Raw genomic sequence first — 20,728 nt, 5'->3', positions numbered from 1 at the left:
CCACAGCATCAAGAAATCTGGCTGGGCTGGTGATGAGATTGAAGCACCAAAGCAGAAGTGCAAATGCTGAGAGTGAATTATCCCATTAGGAATACAAGTGAGCGTGAGAGAAACAGTCATTTTTCAGAATTTATGTTTAAATTTAATTGTGGGTCAGTGAGTATTTAGGAGATGAAATGAATGGGATAGAATCTCTGTTGTGATCTCTTCAACAAAAAGGATTTGAGTTGAATGCCCTATCCTTATTTCAAGCTTAGTTTTAGAAATACTTACACTGCGCCAATAGCACAACAATATATTTGGATGCCCATTCATTTGGGACTGCGGGACTGATAATATATTTCAATGGTTTTTAATTATTTCTTTCTATTTTCATAGGAACCTTCTTGATGTGGACACCTTCTCAAAGTCAGATCCTGGTAAGAGTTTAATAAAATAAATTTGATGTGGGGGTGCCAGTGTTGGACTGGGGTGGACAAGGTCAGATGTCACATGACACCAGGTTATAGTCCAACAGGTTTATTGGCAATCACAAGCTTTTGGAGCGCTGCTCATTCATCTGAAGAAGGAGCAGCTCTTCAAAAGCTTGTGATTTCAAATAAACCTGTTGGACTATAACCTGGTGTCATGTGACTTCTGACAAAATAAATTCATTAGCGGGGTTCAAAGATTATGCATGGTAGCTTCCCAGACCCCTGTCCCCTTCAAATTAATGGTGAGATATGTTGTGATTGGCCTGGGTGGGAAATTAGAATTTTACAAACATGAAACCTAAAGTGATCGCCAATCTCTCGTGGGCATGGTTTTAACAGAGGCAGAACTGGAAGGCCGTGGACTAATCTGTTCCTTGGGAAGCTGGTTGATATTGAAATATTTGTCAGACTTTGTGTGCCTCAAGATTAATTAACTATTTGGCTTAAAGTTAATGTTACCCGGGCCTCAGAAACCCCAGCCAGTCACACAGTGTGAAAAATTCTTAATGCAAAATGTAATTGCCTTTGGAACACAGCTTGTGGGTCAAGAGAAACAGAACTGCTTTCTCAAGTGCTGAAAAGCCAACCCTATAAAACATCCCCTGCTTTATCACTAAATTCTGAACTCTCCCTGACCTCTCCTGATTATCAAACACTCTCCTCAAGATCACTGACCCTCCCTAGGATCAATGACACCTATGTGATTACTCATCCATTCCTGACCACTAATCTGTCCTAAATTCACTGACTCCCTACACTCCCTATATGAGTGTCAATGGCTTCAACCATGACCACCAAGCTCCCAACACACTCCACAATCATGATTGTCATTACTGATCACTCCCTTGCACTCCCAGCAATCATTGCTCAACTCCCGTAATTGCCATCAACGTCTCTATCCCCACCCAACTTCCAATGCAACCACCAAAGTCCTCCATGGTTTCTAGCCTCATCCCTTGGAATGTCTCTTCCCTGCCACTAATAAAACCCATATATCCACAGCTTTTCGCATACAACAGATTAGCTGTTTGTTAATCAGGTTGGGAAACTTTGAAAATAAATCAAAGCATACCCTGAAGTTAAGTGCTGAGTGCTTAGAGAAACCTGAACTATGGAGTTCCTGTTCACAACTCCTTCCCTTGTGCTACAATCCCATATCTTAGTCAATATTGGGCTTCAAATGAATCACATGAAATTTTCAATTGTTCTATATTACAGAGTTTTGGTGGGAGGGCTCTGTTAGAAATCAGTTAATGCAGCATTGAAAAAAGAATAAGGTGATGAATAAACTCAAATTACTTGATTGTATCTTAAACTCACCCAGCAGCATGTTTGAATAGGGCAGTGGGGAGGGGGCATGGAAAATCCAATGGGTGGTCACTCCATCACTTACAATGCCCCCAGTATAATTTTATCATTGGCACAGGTAGCCTGTTGTTCAATGGGCTAATTCAAACTTCAACTGAACAATTAATTCCTACTTAATGGCTCATCTTTTCTGATTTATCTACACCGTCTAGTGAAGGACCCTCTTGCGGTGCAGTGGTTGTGTCCCTACGCCTACATCAGGAGGCCTAGATTCAAGTCCACCTGCTCCAGGGGAGCATAATGACATCTCTGAACAGGGTGATTGAAAAAAAAGGTTAAAATAATAAATATTCAGTCTGGTGGGATGTACTAAGGGACACATGAGAGTGGCCCTAAGGGACACATTTGAAATTACTTTTAAACAATCTGTTCAGACGTGAAGTCATGGTGAGATTGTACAGGACATTGGTGAAGCTTCTTCTGGATACCCTGTCCAGTTCTGGTCTCCCAGGTATAGGAAGGATATTATTAAGCTGGAGAGGGTTCAGAAGAGATTTATCAGGATGTTGCCAGGTATGGAAGGTTTGAGTTAGGGGTAAAAGCTGGATAAGCTGGGATTTTTTTCCACTACAGTGTAGGAGGTTGAAAGGTGATCTTATAGAAGTACACAAAGTTACAAGGGGTGTAGATACGTTAATTGCAGGTGTCTTTCCCCTAAGATGGGAGATTTCATTACTTGGGGGCACATTTTTAAGCTAAGAGGGGAGAGATTTAAAAAAGACATGAAGGGCAATTGTTTTTTACACCAGAGGGTAGTTCATGTGTGGAATGCACTTTCCTAAGGAAGTGGTAGATGTGGGCATAATTACAACGTTTAAACGACACTTGGATAAGTACATGAATTGTAAAGGTCTAAAGGGGTATGGGCCAGAAACAGGCAGATGGGACTAGTTTAGTTTGTGATTATGTTTGACATGGACTAGTGGACCGATGGGTCTGTTTCTGTGCTGTATAACTATGTTAGAACACACCTTCCAGAACAGGTTAGGCTTGAACTCCAACTTCCTTACCTTGAGGTAGAAACACTACACTGCCACATCAGCCCCGAAACATTAATGAACCAGTCATGAGTTAAGAATGGACATCATTATAGACCTTAGCTTTCACTCCCAGATTTTATTAAGTGAATTTAAATTCCATCAGTTTGGTTCCTGGATTATTAGTCTGCTCACTTTACTACTATGTGGCCATCTCCCTTCCACACTTGTATTAGTTAATTTTCAGTGCCCAGAGAATTGATTGGCAGTAATTAGCGTTTATCTTATCATTAAAATGGGTCAATAGACACAACCATCGGGAAGGAGAAGAACAGTAATGTCATGGGAACACTACAAGTTGCAAGGTCCCCTCTAAGCCACACACCATGCTTTCTTGAATATATATCAGTGTTGCATTGGAATAAAATTCTGGAATTCTTCCTTGTGGCAGCACAAGGACAAATCCAGCGATGATTTCAGGATAAACTTACCACAGTCTTAGTGCAGTAAATTTAGCCACACGGACCTCCTGCAAACAAACTTTAAAGTTCTTCATAAAACTGCCAGTCTTTCGATAATCACAATGCTATCTGAACAGTTCCACAGTTAAATGTGCTACTTTGAATTGAAGCACCTCCCATTGTGCTAATGAAAGGAATGCTTGTTCGTGCACAGAATACAAAATTAGACTGTGATGTTGCCTCTTTTAATTAAGGAGGTTGTTTGTGCTGAAGGAGCCAGAAGATTTTTAGACACCATGGTTTAACATCTCATTAAAAGAAAATTGGAGTGCAGAAAATGAAAAGAAGCTGTCTGCTAAAGCTTTCGAAACAGAGAATTGATGGTTAAAGTGAATCCTGAACCTAAATGATTGACAGCTAGCATTTTCAATTCAAGCATTCACTAATCGTGTTTTGCCAGAGATTCTAAAGGTCAAAGACTTCTAATTGTGAATCTTTCCAAAACATCCTTCTTATGTGATTAATTTCTTATTCGGTTATAAATTGTTTCCTCTAGATATTTTGAACATCGCATAGATGTCATAACTTGATGTCTTTTCATTATCATTGATGTTCCTAAGAAGTACATTCACTAAAGGTGCAATAATGCATTTAAAAACACATTTTGTCTCACTTTGGTTATAGTTCTGTGTAGGGCATCTCACTCAAATAGGTACTAGCTTTAATTGGGTGCTTAATAGTGGATCCTTTGCTGGAATCCTGTCATTCACACACCGCCCCCTTGCTCATTTACGCCTACTCGAGGGCAGTTAAGGAGGGGCAACAGATGCTGACCTGACCAATAACACCCACATTGTATTAACACATAAATAAATTAAATGCTACAATTTCACCCAGTTTACACAATGTGGATGTTTCCAGGAGGTAAGGGCAGTAAGGACTAACAGCATGTGAAAAGACAGCTTTGAACATTGGCATAGACATGTGGAACATGAACACCATTTTCTGATGTTTAGATACAAGTGATGTGACAGTCTGTGTTGCATTATGTTTCATTGTCAGTGTACCATTAAGAGACACATTCATGACATAATCACTATATCATACCATGTGATCTGATGGTTAAAATTTCCCAGACTCCTTCTTGACTTGGGTCATAGTTACAAGATGCATGGCTCTCTGTTGTTACCTAATGGTTTAGTTTTAGCCCAGACACGGATGTGCTTGTATTATTTTAGTACATACTTGTAAGAAATGTCCGTTGGAATATTCAATACCACATATGCACATCTAGTTTCTTATCCATGATGGAGAACAGGTATTGTTAGATATGGTAAAATACCCGATTGAAGGCTAATCCCACATCATCGTTAGCAGCAGTGGCCGTCTATAAATCAAGGTCCAGGATCTTGGTGGTAGATATTAGAAAGATTAGTTGAAGACCAACTGGAAAATAAAAAATTCGAAGAATCTGCAGGATCAGGTTTCTGTGAGTACAAGCAGCCGTAGAAGTCTGTAGATATGCTATTGACTTGCCAGAAAAAAATCAATTTCTTTTTGATCAAAATCTAAATTCTTTCATGATACAAGAAATTTCCAGAAGTTACTGTTGTTATAATGAAAAAAGGATGAAGTTGCGAATTTAAACAAAACTCACGGCTATACAGTGAGCACTTCATATCTCTCTTTCTCTCTTTATAATAAAAAAAAACCCAAGAGCCTGCTATCTTGAACAAAAGGCAATTAAATAGTTGTGACAGCAGAGGTCTAAAGTACTTCAGACAGAAAATATAGTTTTAATCACAGTAGAAGCAGAGGTTCTCAGTTGGTTCCACCATTTTCATTCTTCAAACCAACTCAGAAGTGAGGCAAGCCAATGTGATGCCATTGTTCTTTATGTGATGCAGCCATCAATTTAGATTATCTGGTCAGCCTTAGCTATGGACCTGGACCCTCACCTCAGCCTGTGAGTCTAGGCCGGTGCAGTCAGTCCAGAGCCTGCTCCTTGCTCTCTAGGAGACCCTGAGCTGGGGTGGAGTCATATGTGGCTCATCCTGGCATTGCTGCCTTCACCCAGCCACTCTCCAGGCTTTAAAGAAAACAAAAAAAAAGAGCAAAGATAAAAATGAGGAAAGAAAAGAGAAAGCTATGAGATGGGGCTCAGCTCTGCTATATCGCCAACAAGGGATGCGGTAATAATTGATTTATAAATACTCTGCTAAGTCACTTAAATGCTGAATATTTCAGCTCAATTTTGAGTATCTTCAATCATTATCTTCGGTTTGCATTTTGGCTTGCATTTTGTACCAGTGAGTCTCCAAATAGCTGAGATGTTTGAAAGAGGAGGAAGCATTTAAAGGAATTTCAGGCAGGGTCAGCATGTACAAAATAAGCTCAGTGTTCATTCACCAAGATCTTTAAGACTGCATTTGCAAATGCAGTTTGCTAAATGTCACTTTGACAGAAATATAGTCCTACCAGAATCTTCACTTCCAAAATGAAACTGACTCAGAAGATCTAATTAAAATATCTGCTTGACTCTCTGTAATGTTGGATGGCTACTTGGAAGAGTCCCAATCACAGTACAACAAGGTTTCAGTGGCATTACATGAAAAACTTATGATAGGACGATGGAACATTTGTCCAATGAAATACTTCACAGTTGCCTGGATGAGTGCTGCTCAAAAATATACATGAAGCTTGATACCATTCAGGACAAAGCAGCCTGCTCAGTTTGTATTCTATCTCCCACCTTAAATGTTCATTGCACCCCCCCATAGTTGGCACACCATACCTGCAGTGGGTATCATCTACAACATGCATTGCAAGAACTCACCAAGACCTCCTCGTTGGCACCTTTCGAATCTATATGTACCACTTGGAGGAACAAAGCCTCCGGGTGCATTGAACCGCTGTCACCTGCACCTATACAACATCTGCCAATTTGGCAACAATCACAACTGCTGGACCTAGCACAACTGTGTAGCAGTTACCAGGGACATCAGTTTACATAAAGTCAGAATTAGCAGCAAGCTCAATGTGGTGTCAATGGCATTTTCAGTACAGGTACCTGTGATTTTGATGGGCCATAGCACTATCACATGCAGTGACACTAACAGTCAGCTGTACTTCCAAGCTTGGTCAATTACAATACTTGCAGATTTGAACATTTCCTTTCCATAAATTTACCTTGTTCATATCAATGCAAGGCTTCTGACCATTGCAAAATATTTGAGTGATTTATTTTGTCCAACTGAAGTAACAATTAAGAATTTGAATCACCAGCACGGATAAAACTGGCATGACAGTGAACAAAGAGAACAAAGAACAAAGAAAATTTACAGCCCAGGAACAGGCCCTTCAGCCCTCCAAGCCTGAGCCGATCCAAATTTACTGTGTAAACCTGTTGGTCAATTCCTAAGCAATTGTATCCCTCTACTCCCTACCTACTCATGCATTTATCCAGATGCATCTTGAATGAATCTACCGTGTCTGCCTCTACCACCTCTGCTGGCAACGCGTTCCAAATGCCCACCCACCCTCTGTGTGAAGTACTTGCTGCGTGTATCCCCCTTAAACTTCCACCTCTCACCTTGAAAGCATGACCTCTGGTTACTGAATCCCTCACCCTGGGAAAAAGCTTGTCTCTATCCACCCTGTCTATATCCTTCATGATTTTGTAAACCTCAATCAGGTTTCCACTCAATCTCCTTTTTTCTAGTGAAAATAAACCTGACCTACTCAACCTCTTTTCATAGCTAGAACCTTACATACCAGGCAACATTCTCGTAAACCTTCTCTGCACCCTCTCCAAAGCGTCCACATCGTTTTGGTAATGTGGCGACCAGAACGGTACACAGTATTCTAAATGCGGTCGAACCAATGTCTTGGATAATTTTAACATGACTTGCCAGCTCTTATACTCAATACCCTGTCCAATGAAGACAAGCATACTATATGCCTTCTTGACCACTCTATCTACCTGTGCAGCAACCTTCAGGGTGCAATGGATCTGCACTCCCAGATCTCTCTGCCCATCAACTTTTGCCAAGGTTCTTCCATTCATTGTATAATTTGCTTTAGAATTAGACTTGCCCAAATGCATTACCTCACATTTGTCTGGATTGAAAGCCATCTGCCACCTCTCCGCCCAACTCTCCAGTATATCTATATCCTTTTGTATTCTCTGACAGTCCCTTATGCTTTCTGCTACTCCACCAATCTTTGTGTCATCTGTAAACTTGCTGATCATACCAACATTCAGATCATTTATGTATATTACAAACAATAGTGGCCCAATACTGACCCCTGTGAAACACCACTGGTCACCTTTCTCCATTTTGAGAAACTCCCTTCAACTACTACTCTCTGTCTCCTGTTGGTCAAACAGTTCTTTATCCACCTAGCTAGAACACCCTGCACACCATGTAACTTCACTTTCTCCATTAGTCTACAATGGGGAACCTTATCAAACGCCTTACTAAAGTCCATGTATATGACATCAACAGCCCTTCCTTCATCTATCAACTTGGTCACTTCCTCAAAGTACTGCATTTTCATTCTTATTATTCTAAGAATAAAACCAGTAGGTGTTGGTTGCAATCCAAAACACAGCAAGTTGAAAATGATAATTGAAACTCCATAAATGTAATCAGAGCAATACCCTGGTACTTCAAGAAGTGCTTTGCAAGCATTGTCCATTCTGAAGAGACTGGAGGCTTCAAAAACAGAGCAGATTTTCTTAGAAACCAAATAAAAACCAGAAATTTCTGGAAAAGCTCAGCAGGTCTGGCAGCATCTGTGGAGAGAAATCAGAGTTAATGTTTCGAGTCCAGTGACTTTCTTCAGAACTGGTGGTGGCTTAGAAAAAAATGTTCTTTTTTTATGCAGAAGATAGAGTAGGGAGGAAGGGGAAAAGAATAAACGATAGTTAGAGATATAGCCCAAAGAGAGAGAAGAACAGTCGGACAATTTGTAGAGCTGTACCACCATCCTTTATCCCTCATAGAAGTTTAGAAGCAAAACCCAAAAGTAGAGAGCAGATCCCATTATCAAGAACCTCAAATCTTCTCATATAAGGGGCTTCAGTTAAGTTTGAAGGCTTGAAGATAGAAAGTTTATTAGATTAATACCATGGAATAGATGGGTTGTCCATCTACAATCCCAGCCTTAGGATAGGCTGGGATTGTATTCGCTGGAGATTTTTTAAAAAAGTAAGAGATGACTTGATTGAAATGTATAAGATTCTGAGAAATGTTAACAGTTTGGACATGGAAAGGATGTTTCCTCTTCTGAGAGAATCTCGAACCAAGAGTTGCTGTTTAAACTAAAATGTGGACAATATCCAGGCTTGTGCTGACAAGTGGCAAGTAACATTCGCACCATACAAATGCCATGCTATTCTTGATGAAGGGCTTTTGCCCAAAATGCCGATTTTCCTGCTCTTTGGATGCTGCCTGGCCTGCTGTGCTTTTCCAGCACCACTCTAATCTTGACTCTGATGTCCAGCATCTACAATCCTCACTTTCACCTACTGTATGTCTGCTGCTGTTATTGGAAGTTGGAAAATGCCCCCTTTTTTGAGGCATCTGATTACTGGGCTGCTGCTCTTTCTTGATGCAATAGTTAAACAGTGTGGAAAAGAACTACTGACTCCAAAGTTAATCCATTAACCCATCAATGTTCTTTTCCCAAGCCTTTGGAAAAGCACCTCATCTGAGTTGGGTCACACCTGCTCCACAGCATTGATATTCATCATACGTTGAGTGGCAATAGAGCTACATCATACTTCTTGTCACCTCTCAACCTTCTTCTCTCCAACGAAAACAGCCTCAGGTCCCTCAGCCTTTCCTCATAAGACTTTCCCTCCATACATCCTAGCAAATCTCCTGTGCACCCTTTCCAAAGCTTCCACATCCTTCTTATAATGCGGTGACCAGAACTGTACACAATACTCCAAGTGAGGCCGCACCAGAGTTTTAAGAGTAGTAAGGGTATGGAATGCTTTGCCTGCAACGATAGTAGATTCGCCAACTTTAAGTACATTTAAGTCATCATTGGACAAGCATATGGACGTACATGGAATAGTGTAGGTTAGATGGGGTTCAGATTGGTTTGACAGGTCGGCGCAACATCGAGGGCCGAAGGGCCTGTACTACGCTGTAATGTTCTACGTTCTCCGTTCTACGTTCTCCATTGTCAATTGATAGATGAATTTGCCTTCTTAACTTTGTTTAGTTTCCTTAATTGGGAGAAATAGCAGCAGCTATCAGCGTATAACATTACAATGAGTACTTGGCAGCAGGCCCAATTAGTAGTCTGGAGTCAGGGCCACAGCGACCGCTTGCATTTGGAGAAGATTGCTTACAAAACATGGCAGGAAACTGTAGAAAGTTGTAAAAACAATGGAGAGGCCCTTAAGATGAATGCATGGGTCATGTGAATGGGTGGAGCCTCAGAAAAGGTGGAGGTGTGGATGGGCAGGACTTTGAAAACTTGATGAACTGAAACTTGTGAAAGATGGAGGAGGCGAGACTGTTAAATGCATTAAAGCAGTTAATCCTTCAAGAGGAGACCTCCTAATCTGTGCAGTTCTGACTGATTCTTATTTGGAAATGGGATGCGCCATTACCAAACTGTAATGCATAAACAATATACTCTTCTTTTTGACTTATGGAATTTTGCAAAGTGGAAGGAGGCCCTTTGGCCCATCGTGACCACATTGGTAATTAAGCATTTACTGCTGTTGTCCCATTTTACAGTTCGTGGCCTGGAATCTTGTATGGCATTATGCTTCAAGTGATCACCTTGTGACTTCTTAAATACTGTGCTAGTTCTTGCCCCTACTACCTTTTCAGATAGTGAGTTCCATTTACCCACCATCCTCTGGGCTAAAATAAAATCTTCCTTGTAAGTCCTCTGGTTATTGACCCCTTTACTAAGTGTAATATTTCTTCCTGTCTATGCCCCTCATAATTCTGTACACCTCAATCAGGTCCCACCTCAGCCTTCTCTGCTCTAAGGAAAACATCCCCAAGCCACCTAGCCTCTCTTCAACTCTTGAAACCTTTGAGGACTTGGTATGTTTCATTTCAACTAAGAGCCCCATTGACAGCCCCATGTTACTTCCAGTGGCAGGTGTTTAGCAACTGTGGTGGACTGACCTGGTCACTTAACTCAGTGAACAGTGGATCTAAACATCAGTCAAACTATTCCTTCTCAGAAAATATCCATCCCTGGACATTTACATAACCATTAAATCTCAGGGGATGCTATTTTCTGTGTTGATTCAATGCATTACATTCGACCTGCTGAGATCACAAAGTCAGAAAGCATCAGAGCCACTTCCTGTGTGAATAATGAGAACCCTTCCCCTCCTGCCGTGGGAAACTTCCCAGAATTGTAAAATAATTCTCTAACTTTTAATTTATCACAATAATCTTACAATCTTCTTTTTTTTTGCAGTTGTTGTGCTTTTTATTCAAGGAATTGGCAGTAAAGAATGGCGGGAGGTGAGTAATGGTTTTGTTTTGTCTTGTATAGGTGGTTCTGCTGTAATTTTCGTTATAGACTCGTTAATGCAAATTCTCTATAACACGATTGAGAAACAGGGGACATTGTTTCTAAAGCGCAATGTTTTAAAGCATGTATTGGTTATAACGCAATTCCGGCCCCATTAGTTTAAATGGTGCTGCTATTATGTGATAACACAGGATTGCACAAGAACTTAACTATCGTGTTATAGCAGAGCTGATTGTATTTAGGTTTAACTGGTTTATCTCTAGGCGAAGGCAGATGCTGTGGGATTTTGCACAGTGTCACATCAGTGGCAGGCTTCAGCCTGCTACCTGGCACTGAGCATTCCATTCTTCAAAATATTATTGGTTAAAAAAGAGAACTGGCATAGAACAGGGGTGCAGCAATGTGACATAGTACCGATTGTCCATTGCAAATGTCAGACAAACTGAAGTGGAAGAACACAATTTGCACATGATCGTCCTGCTGTTATTCCCATAGTTTCTTGCATAATGAATTTCCAATTCAGGAATAGGGAATATTGGGGGAAGGTGATCACTTCTCTCAGTGGATGGAATGACGATTCACTTCCAGTGAGGAAAGAAGAAAAGGCAAATCTAAAGAAGAGTTCAGTATCTACTGTTACATGGCATAAAATTTAGACCAGGAAATTAGTGTCTTGTGGAAATGGGCAGGGAAGGTTACACATCTGCAATGAGTTCCTAAAGGTGGAGGTTCAAAGCCTACTGGATCATCCCTCATTTACAGAATAGCACTTACCTGCTGACCCCACTCTGGTGCAGCTCAGTGATCAATACTCTCCTGAAATTTGCTGATTTGGATGCTTAATTAATCCAAAGGGAGTGGGGAAATAAAATGGGACATAGAATTTAAGGGCAGAACAGTAGTGGACCACAAAATTGCTGTTGTTTCAGAATGGGCAGAATTCACACACATTGAGCTGCATAAAAAAGGAAAAAAAAACTTTCTTGTCCGTTGGACATTCCAGTGGTCCCTTTGTGAATTAGTAGCTAAGCTGCTGACAACCTGAAAAATTTTGAATTAAGTCTGTGTTATTTGCTGAAATTGAAATGGGATTCCTAAAACAGCTATTTAGGCTCTTGAATATCATATGCCTTGGGTACTTATAGCTTTCTAACTGTCAATTTCACAACCACCACTACTCCAGGAGGATTGCGAGCAGAATATCCTGTCTGAAAATGTGAAATTTTTCAATTTCCTTTTGCAAAGAAATTGGACATGTCAGGGTCTGATTTTTTTCCCCCACCTCAATGTATCTGTTCAACTGTATAGGTAGAATCTGCACAACAGAATTGCTATAGTATTACCAGCCATATATATGGGCAGATCTGATTGCGGCCTTAATGTTACTTATCTGCTTCCTACCCTCACTATAACTCTTGGCACCATTATAGATCACAAGTCTGCCAAACTTAAATACACTGAGTGACTCATCCCCCACTGCTCCCTGAGGAAGAGAATTCCAAAGATTAACAACACACTGAAAGAAGAAATTCCTCCTCATTTCTGCCTCAAATGCGATGCCCCTTATTTTCAACTGTGCTCCCAATCCTAGATTCCTCTGTGAGGCAAAAAGATCCTCTTAGTATCTACCTTGTCAAGACCCTTCAAAATCTTCCTTGTTTCAATATGGTCACATCTTATTCTTCTGAATTCAATGAATATAGTGCCATCTTGTCCTCATGTGACAATTTCTTCATTCCAGGAAGCAGTTCATTAAGCATTCTGTGAAGCTTCCAACACAATTATATCTCTCTCTAAGCAAGGGGAGTAAAATTGTACACTGTACTCCAATGCAGTTTCAGCAATGCATTGCAAAGTTGTAGCAAGACTTGCAATAGGCATGCAATAGGGCTGTCCTGTTAAGCAAATAAAGTTTCATACAAAAGATTATTACTGCAGTGAGGTATGGCTAATCCACACCAATGGGTGTGGGAACGTACCTGTGATAATTAAAGAAGAAATTGAAAGTTCAAATTAATTTATTAGTAGGTTGTTAATTAACCGAATTGACTGTGAGCTCACTGAGTGCACCTGATTATTAGAAATCCAATTAAGAATTTAGGAACTACCAAGAGAACACACCAGTGAAAATATTAATAATTGTTTGGTAACAGCTATGTGGAAAGTTTGTCAATTGTTTGTGGTATAGTTTCCACATTGCTTTACAGAAAAGTAAAACTGCTTTTGGTGGCTTCATGCTCCAAATTAGCCAAGGGACAGACAGACTCCCTTTTTTGGAGAAAGTGAGGACTGCAGTTGCTGGAGATTAGAGTCGAGAGTGTGTAGCTGGGAAGGCACAGCAGGTCAAGCAGCATCCGAGGAGCAAGAGAACTGATGTTTCGGGCATAAGCTGATGAAGGGCTTATGCCCGAAACATTGCTTCTCCTGCTCCTCGGGTGCTGCCTAACCTGCTGTGCTTTCCCAGTACCACACCCTTGACTCCAGACTCCCCTTTTTATCTTGATGCAACATACATTTGCATATGAATTAACACATGAGTGTCACGAGAGAAGAAGGAAACAATGCATATTTATTTAGCATCTTCCGCAGCCTCAAGTACCTCAGACTGTTTCATAGCCAATTAAATAACTGTTATTCCCTAACAACATTGTGGGTCTACTTACAGCAAATACTGTAGCAGTTCAAGAAGTCAGCTGACCTGCACCTTCTCAAGAACAATTAAAAGTGGGTGTAGTGATTGTAGTGGGTGGACCCCACAGAATATGTGTTTCCCTGTTTAGTGCTGAAAATCTGGTTCAATCAGGGAACCCTGGCTGACAGATATAAAAAGGAGTGTTAGAGGGTCTGTTCTCTCTGAGACCTGGCACTGAGGGAGTTGGATCAGTGTCAAGGACTCTCCATGTGTAAATAAAGGATGACTTGGTGAAGGGATACCAGCCTCTATGGAGTTACTTCAGTGGGCACTATATGTTGTCCCAGCTGACTTGCCTATATCCTAAGAATTAATTTTTTGAACAGTGTGGTAAGGTAGGGAAGCAGTGCAGCCAATTTGCACATACAAGAACAACAAAAGGCAGTGCGAAAAATGCATCAGATAGCTTGTTTGATTGATGGTAACTGATAGATTGATATTGCAGAAGACCCAGGGAGAAATCCTTCACTGTTTCTTCAGAATCGTTTCACAGAATTTTTTTTTGCATTTATCTAAGGGAAAGTCTGGGGACTGTTTAATGTCTACCTCATAACTGCCTCCTAAATCCTTTGTGTTGCTGATTGGTCAGAAGGCTTGTCCGGTTCCCAATTGTGGATGAATTATAATTTCTTCAAACAAAACATTGAAGAATAAAACAATGTCTTCAGTTTGTGCTACAAGTTGCTTTCCCTGGCCACCAATTTCATTCTCTTCTCAACCAATTGCTCTGCCAATGAAGTCCCTGGGATGTTTTCCTATGTTAAGGATGCCATGTAAATGCAAGTTAATTTTAGCATTCCTTTCATCTCATATTTCAAATCTATCCACCAGCTCCTGACTGATGTGAAGCCATATTTTGTCACAGAAATTAGGTCATTTGGCTCCATTGTGTCTTTGATGGTTCCTTTGTTAAACATTCCAATTAGTTCCATTCCCCTACTCTTTCCTCATGGCCCTGCAAACATTTTTCATTTAAGTATTTATCAAATTCTTTGTTCAATGGTGCTTTGAATTTGCTTTCACTTTGCTATCAAGTAGTTTAGAAGGACTTAAGCAATCCAATAGACTTTCTAAACTTATTTTTCAGTGTTAAGAGCAGGTAGAATAGTACAAGTTGATCTCTTCCAAAGCCATGCAAGGTTTGGAGGTGCCGGTGGTGGACTGTGGTGTACAAAATTAAAAATCACACACCACCAGGTTAGACAACCACCTGATGAAGGAGCGCCGCTCCGAAAGCTAGTGCTTCCAATTAAACCTGTTCGACTATAACTTGGTGTTGTGTGATTTTTAACTTTGTACACCCCAGTCCAACAACAGCATCTCCAAATCATAATCCAACAGGTTTAGTTGGAAGCACTAGCTTTTGGAGCGCTGCTCCTTTCTCAGGTGGTTGTCTGCATGTCATCCTTCATAATGCATAGAACTCTGTTGTTAAACTTGCAATTTGTTTTCATTTGCAAAGAATAATGTAACTCAAGTCTATCTGCATTTTGTAGATATTGCAGTTATAGTGCAAAAAAAAACTGTTCAATTTGTAACTCATGGAACTACATATGCCCCTCATGAGCATGATGAGCTGGACATTACGTCAGGGCTGTGATGGTGGGGAGATTGCAGAGTAATGATACTTTGAGGTTAGGATACCCAGAACAGGTTTTCCCCAGGTCCTAGTGCACCTAGTAAACCTCAGTAGCATTTTATTCTCTGTTTTCTGGACTCAGTCAGCCAGATTGAAAATGGGTAGTGTCAGGTGGATGATTCCTTTGAAGCCGGGGTGTAGGTGGGTGGCATGGAGAAGGGAAGAAGCATCAGTATGGGGAGAAAATTGGAAGAATCCCAGTGAAACTGGAAGATTCTTGCAGAGGCACAGATTGGAAGGGTCTCAGGAAGAAATTGGCAGAGTTTTGGAGGAAGATCTAACTAAAGTGGTGGGACTTGATGGATGATCCAGCATGTAGGTGGAAATGCATCTGTAATGTTCAATGGTTTGCTTGATTTACATTTGATTATTTTATTCCAGTAACTGATTCTTGTTCACTGTGCTGGATTGATTAAACTTGTGGCTGGAGCTAAATTGCTAATTAAAAAAGTTTCCAGAGAAAATATCTGGACTGAGATGATGTATGTGCTTATAGAAAATTCACTGAGATCTCAGATGTTTTAAAGTATGGTAAATAAGCCAGTCTGGGCTTAGAACTAGAGCCATCTCTGCACTGCTCTGATAGAAATTTGATATCTACAATATACAGTAAACGTAATAGCATCTATCCCATGAATCCAACAGTCCTTTAGCTGTGAGCTTGACTGGGCTCAGGAAACTCAGCCAGTAAGGATTAAATTTAAATCAGTGCTTAAAATAGGAGGTGAAAGTAGGATACTGGTCAGGCACATCTGAGGAGCGGGAGAGTTGACTTTTCGGGCATAAGCCCCTCATCAGGAATGAGTGGGAAGGGCTTATGCCCGTACTGTCACTTCTCCTGCTCCTTAGATGCTGCCTGACTGGCTGTGCCTTTCCAGCACCACACTTTCAACTCAGATCTCCAGCATCTGCAGTCCTCACTTTCACCTTAAATAGGAGCATCTAGTCTCATAATATTGAAATAATCATCTATCTCCTGGGAGTAAGGTGATTTCTTGCCCCCGGTCCCAGACCTGCTAAAACTGGAATTGAGGGAGATAGATATGGTTTAGGCTTGAAGTTTCAATCTTTATAATTTTTGCTTGCCATCTGATCCAAAATTTCCTATTTTGAAGGGATTGCCCTGGAGTGTTAGATGGCTTCCTCTGTATTGCAACACTGTGATTAGTGACACACTTAATTATAACATTGTACACCCTTCACTGTGACACAGTGACTACTGCATGCTTTTAATGAGTCATGGAGTTGTACCGCATGGAAACAGACCTTTCAGTTCAACTTGTCCATGCCGACCAGCTATCCTAAGTTATCTAGTTCCATTTGCTAGCATTTGGCCCACATCCCTGTAAATCCTTCCTGTTCATGTACCCATCCAGATGCCTTCTTCACTGTGACAAAATGATTACTGTATGCCCTTCTCTGGAACACAGTGATTACTGTATGCCCATCACTGTGATACTGTTTTTATTGTATACCCATCATTGTAACAGAATGATTACTGACTGGCCATCATTGTAACACTGCGATTACTGTGCACTCTACTGTGACAGAGTAATTACTGTTTAACCTTCATTATAACACAGTGATTACTGTACACACATCATTGTAGCAACGATTACTGTATGCCCTTCACTGTGACGTGGTGACTACCGTATACCCATCATTGTAAGAGAATGATAGCTGACTACTCATCATTGTAACACTTCATTGTGACAGGGTCTTTACTGTGTAACCCTCGCAATGATAAAGGTGCGCACATCATTGTGGTAGTGATTACTGTGCACCCTTCATTATGATAGTGATTATTGTATATCCATAATTGTAACAGAATAATAACTAACCACCATGATTATAACATAATGATTATTGTATACACAATCATTGTAACAGTAATTAATGTATACCCTTCGCTGTGATACGGTGACTACTGTGTAACCATCATTATAACAGAATGATTACTGACCATCCATCATTCTAACACAGTAATTACAATATATCATTCACTGTCACAGAGTAGTTACCATATAACCTTCAATGTAACAGAGTGATTATTGTACACACAATCATTGTAATTGTGATACATAATGCATCCCTCAAAGTAACACAGTGAGAGATATGTCACGGTGAAAAAAATGTTAGTATAGAAAAGCATCCCTTTTAAGAATATCCTATTCTGTTGAATTTGACCAAAATTTGCCCCTTGTGCTGCTGCAACCTGGATATATAGTAAGACACTGTTTAAAAAGTAGCATATATGGAGTAGAAATTACTGTCAGTGATGTTACTGTGTGTATGCTTAAAGCACTCAGACAAAACTCCTCTTGGTGCTAATTTAAGAGGCATTAACATCTCTTAAAATAATGAGATATGAGCATGCCAGTTGTTTGTAGGAAAACATTGCTGACAATCATTTATTGCTTTTATATTTTTCAAGGCATTCAGAATATGTTTTGTTTTATAACAACACAAGTCACAAATTTGATGCCTTCATAAAGCCTGTTGAAGAAAACGTCAGCTTGACATTTTGCAAAATATATTAACAATGGAATACTCTGGACTGCAATTTCATGCCTCGTTAAACAGTACTTAACTGGTGAGGTTAAGTGATCAGGAAACTCCCGAGTGTTTGGTGCCTTGTTTTATTGTAAGAGGTTTTTTTTGCAAGATGTGGCACTAATAGTTCACATCTGCATTGAACGTTGCCATTGAGTTTAACTTGTTCTAAATTATCTTCCTGAATGTAGCTTTTTGATGAGGAGCCAAAGCTTGGTAATTGTTTCAATGCTGTTGATCCAGCTGGGTATGGGTCCACTCTGTCAGTAAAGAGCAATAAAAAAATAATATATTCAACACACGCTAAGGCTGGCCTTTTTAGATTAATTCATGTGTACACTTTTAAATATTTAAATCTTTAGCAAACAGTTCAATCTGATTTCTCTGGGAAAAGTTTGCATTTAAATAGTGACCTTTTCTACAACTTGTACTTATATCATTGCAGTGCCAATGTGATTCTGGCAATTGGAAGGGATCTAATCTCTCTTTGCCCAGGATTGAAATTTTATTTTTTGCCTCTTGCACTAATTATTGGGGGTAAATTTGATCCTTGCTTCTTGACTAATAATATATCTGAGTGGACTGCTCACCTCCTTTAGAACCAACCCAAGTATCTATCCATTATCTTCAAGGGGTTGGAAGTCCAATGGGCTGTGCAACAAATATATAACTTAAATATCAATGAAAAGAGTCATATTACCAAAGCTTTTTGCCTTGTGCTTAACAAAACAAATACCAGAGTGACAGATTACAAACTATCACAACATTTAAATGTGAGGAAAAGTTGCAGATTAGTTGGCAAGTTATGTCTCATTGGCCGAGGTGTTACCATGGAGAAAGCAAAGGGAAATGATAGCTTCCCAAGATCCTAGGTAATTCACTAAAGCTGATTGTCTTTTCAACAATAGCGAAGAAAGACTAGTATTTGTACAGCATTTTCAAAACTTCAAGTTGTCCCAATGTACTTTATAGCCGATTAAAAACATTTGATGTATGGTTGTACCTTGAGATAGAGTCATAGAATCATAGAGATGTACAGCACAGAAACAGACCTTTTGGTCTAACTCATCCATGCCAAACAGATAACCTAAACTAATGTAATTCCAATTGCCAGCAGTTGGCCCATGTGCCTCTAAACCCTTCCTATTTATATAATCATCCTTTTAAATGTTGTAATTGTATGAATCTCCACCACTTCCTCTGGCAACTCATTCCACACACGCACCACCCTAGGCATGAAAAAATTGCCCCTTAGGCCCCTTTTAAATTTTTCTCCTCTCACCTTAAACCTATGCCCTCTAATTTTGGTCTTCACTACTCTGGCTATTCATCCTACCTATGCACCTCATAATTTTATAAACTTTTATAAGGTCACCCCTCAGCCTCCGACCCTCCAGGGAAAATAGCCCCAGCCTATTCAGTCTCTCCCTATAGCTCAAACCCTCCAACCCTGGCAACATCCTTGTAAATCTTTTCTGAACCCTTTCATTGATTTGAAAGACAGAGTAGACATCTTGGCAACTACCAGGATAGTTAATGTTCACCAACATTTTATATTGTGGACAGTCAATACCAATTGCATTTTGATGGAATATTAGCCTTTGTGGTTCCTGTACCTCTTACCATTGACATGGTGAGGGAGGACCCCATACCCACATAATGGCTCACTGCATCATCTGGAATCCCCCCAGCCTAGCTGATCAATGTGCTTCTTTACCTGCTTCTCCTTCCTTTAAGAGAACTCGATCAATTATTTTCATACTTAGGATTTCCATCACCTCCTGGATGCACCAACAGGTATTGAATGGGTGAGTGTTGGATGTGTTTCCCCCTTAGGTGCACTCACATGGAGCTTCCATGCCACTGTGACAATTACAGCCATTGGCATCATCACCCAGTGTGAGGCTCCAGGACATGTTGAAGGAGGTGGCACATTTCTGTAACCACCTCCATTGTGAACCTAAGCTACCTCAAGCCTTGCTCCTGACTCAGATGAACGTATCAGAAGTGTCCTCAGAAAATCTGTGTTTGTTGGATAATGTCTTCCTTCTGTCTCTTCACTGACTCACCTTCCTGCAGCCTCTGTTCCATTTGCTGGTCATTTTGTAGGCTATAATGTCAGCTCCCATACATTTTGCAGATGCAGTTGATACAAAATACCTAAAGGCATTTGATAAGAGTTTGCAGAAAAGACTGTTAGTTATAGTTAAAGCTGAAGCATCAATTTTCCACAATAAAATCCAGAAAAGAGTTAAAATGGTTAGCAATTTTGGCACTTATATTTGGAGGATTAGAATACAAGGGCTAAAATTCATAATCCAGATATATAAAGCCATGGTTGATCCCAGTTGAAGTAGTACAAGGCATTGTGGGTACTTCACCGTAGGATGGACATTTTGACCTTTGCAGGTTAGAACATAGAAGATAGAACATAGAACATTACAGGGCAGTACAGGCCCTTCAGCCCTCAATGTTGCACCAACCTGTGGAACCAATCTGAAGCCCATCTAACCTATACTATTCCAATTTCATCCATATGTCTATCCAATGACCATTTAAATGCCCTTAAAGTTGGCGAGTCTACTACTGTTGCAGGCAATGTGTTCCATGCCCCTACTACTCTCTGATTAAAGAAACTACCTCTGACATCTGTCCTATATCTATCACCCCTCAATTTAAAACTATGTCTCCTCATGCTAGCCATCATCATATGAAGAAAAAGGCTCTCATGTCCAACCTATTTAATCCTATGATAATCTTAAATGTCTCAATTAAGTCACCTCTCAACCTTCTTCTTTTTAACAAAAACAACCTCAAGTCCCTCAGCCTTTACTCGTTAGACCTTCCCTCCATACCAGGCAACATCCCAGTAAATCTCCTCTGAACCCTTTCCAAAGCTTTCACATCCTTCCTATAATGTGTGATCAGAACTGTAACAATACTCCAAATGTGGCCACACCAGACTTTTGTACAGCTGCAGCATGATCTCACGCTTCCAAAACTTGATCCCTGTACTAACAAAAGCTAACACACTGTATGCCTTC

The 20,728-nt window shown here is 40.3% G+C and overlaps 1 protein-coding gene across 1 annotated transcript in view; it reads left to right on the top strand.

Moving 5' to 3' along the window:
* The window catches only part of LOC140483647 (copine-9-like), a 404,134-nt gene that overhangs the window by 44,647 nt on the left and 338,759 nt on the right, over window positions 1-20,728 (top strand). The window contains exons 2-3 of the mRNA XM_072581965.1: window positions 379-419; window positions 10,744-10,790. Of these exons, the coding sequence (XP_072438066.1) occupies window positions 379-419; window positions 10,744-10,790 (88 nt within the window). The remainder of the gene's footprint in view (window positions 1-378; window positions 420-10,743; window positions 10,791-20,728) is intronic.

The sequence above is a fragment of the Chiloscyllium punctatum genome, chromosome 12 (assembly GCF_047496795.1).
Source record: "Chiloscyllium punctatum isolate Juve2018m chromosome 12, sChiPun1.3, whole genome shotgun sequence".
NCBI lineage: Eukaryota > Metazoa > Chordata > Chondrichthyes > Orectolobiformes > Hemiscylliidae > Chiloscyllium > Chiloscyllium punctatum.
This window is presented reverse-complemented; position numbering and strand designations above follow the sequence as displayed.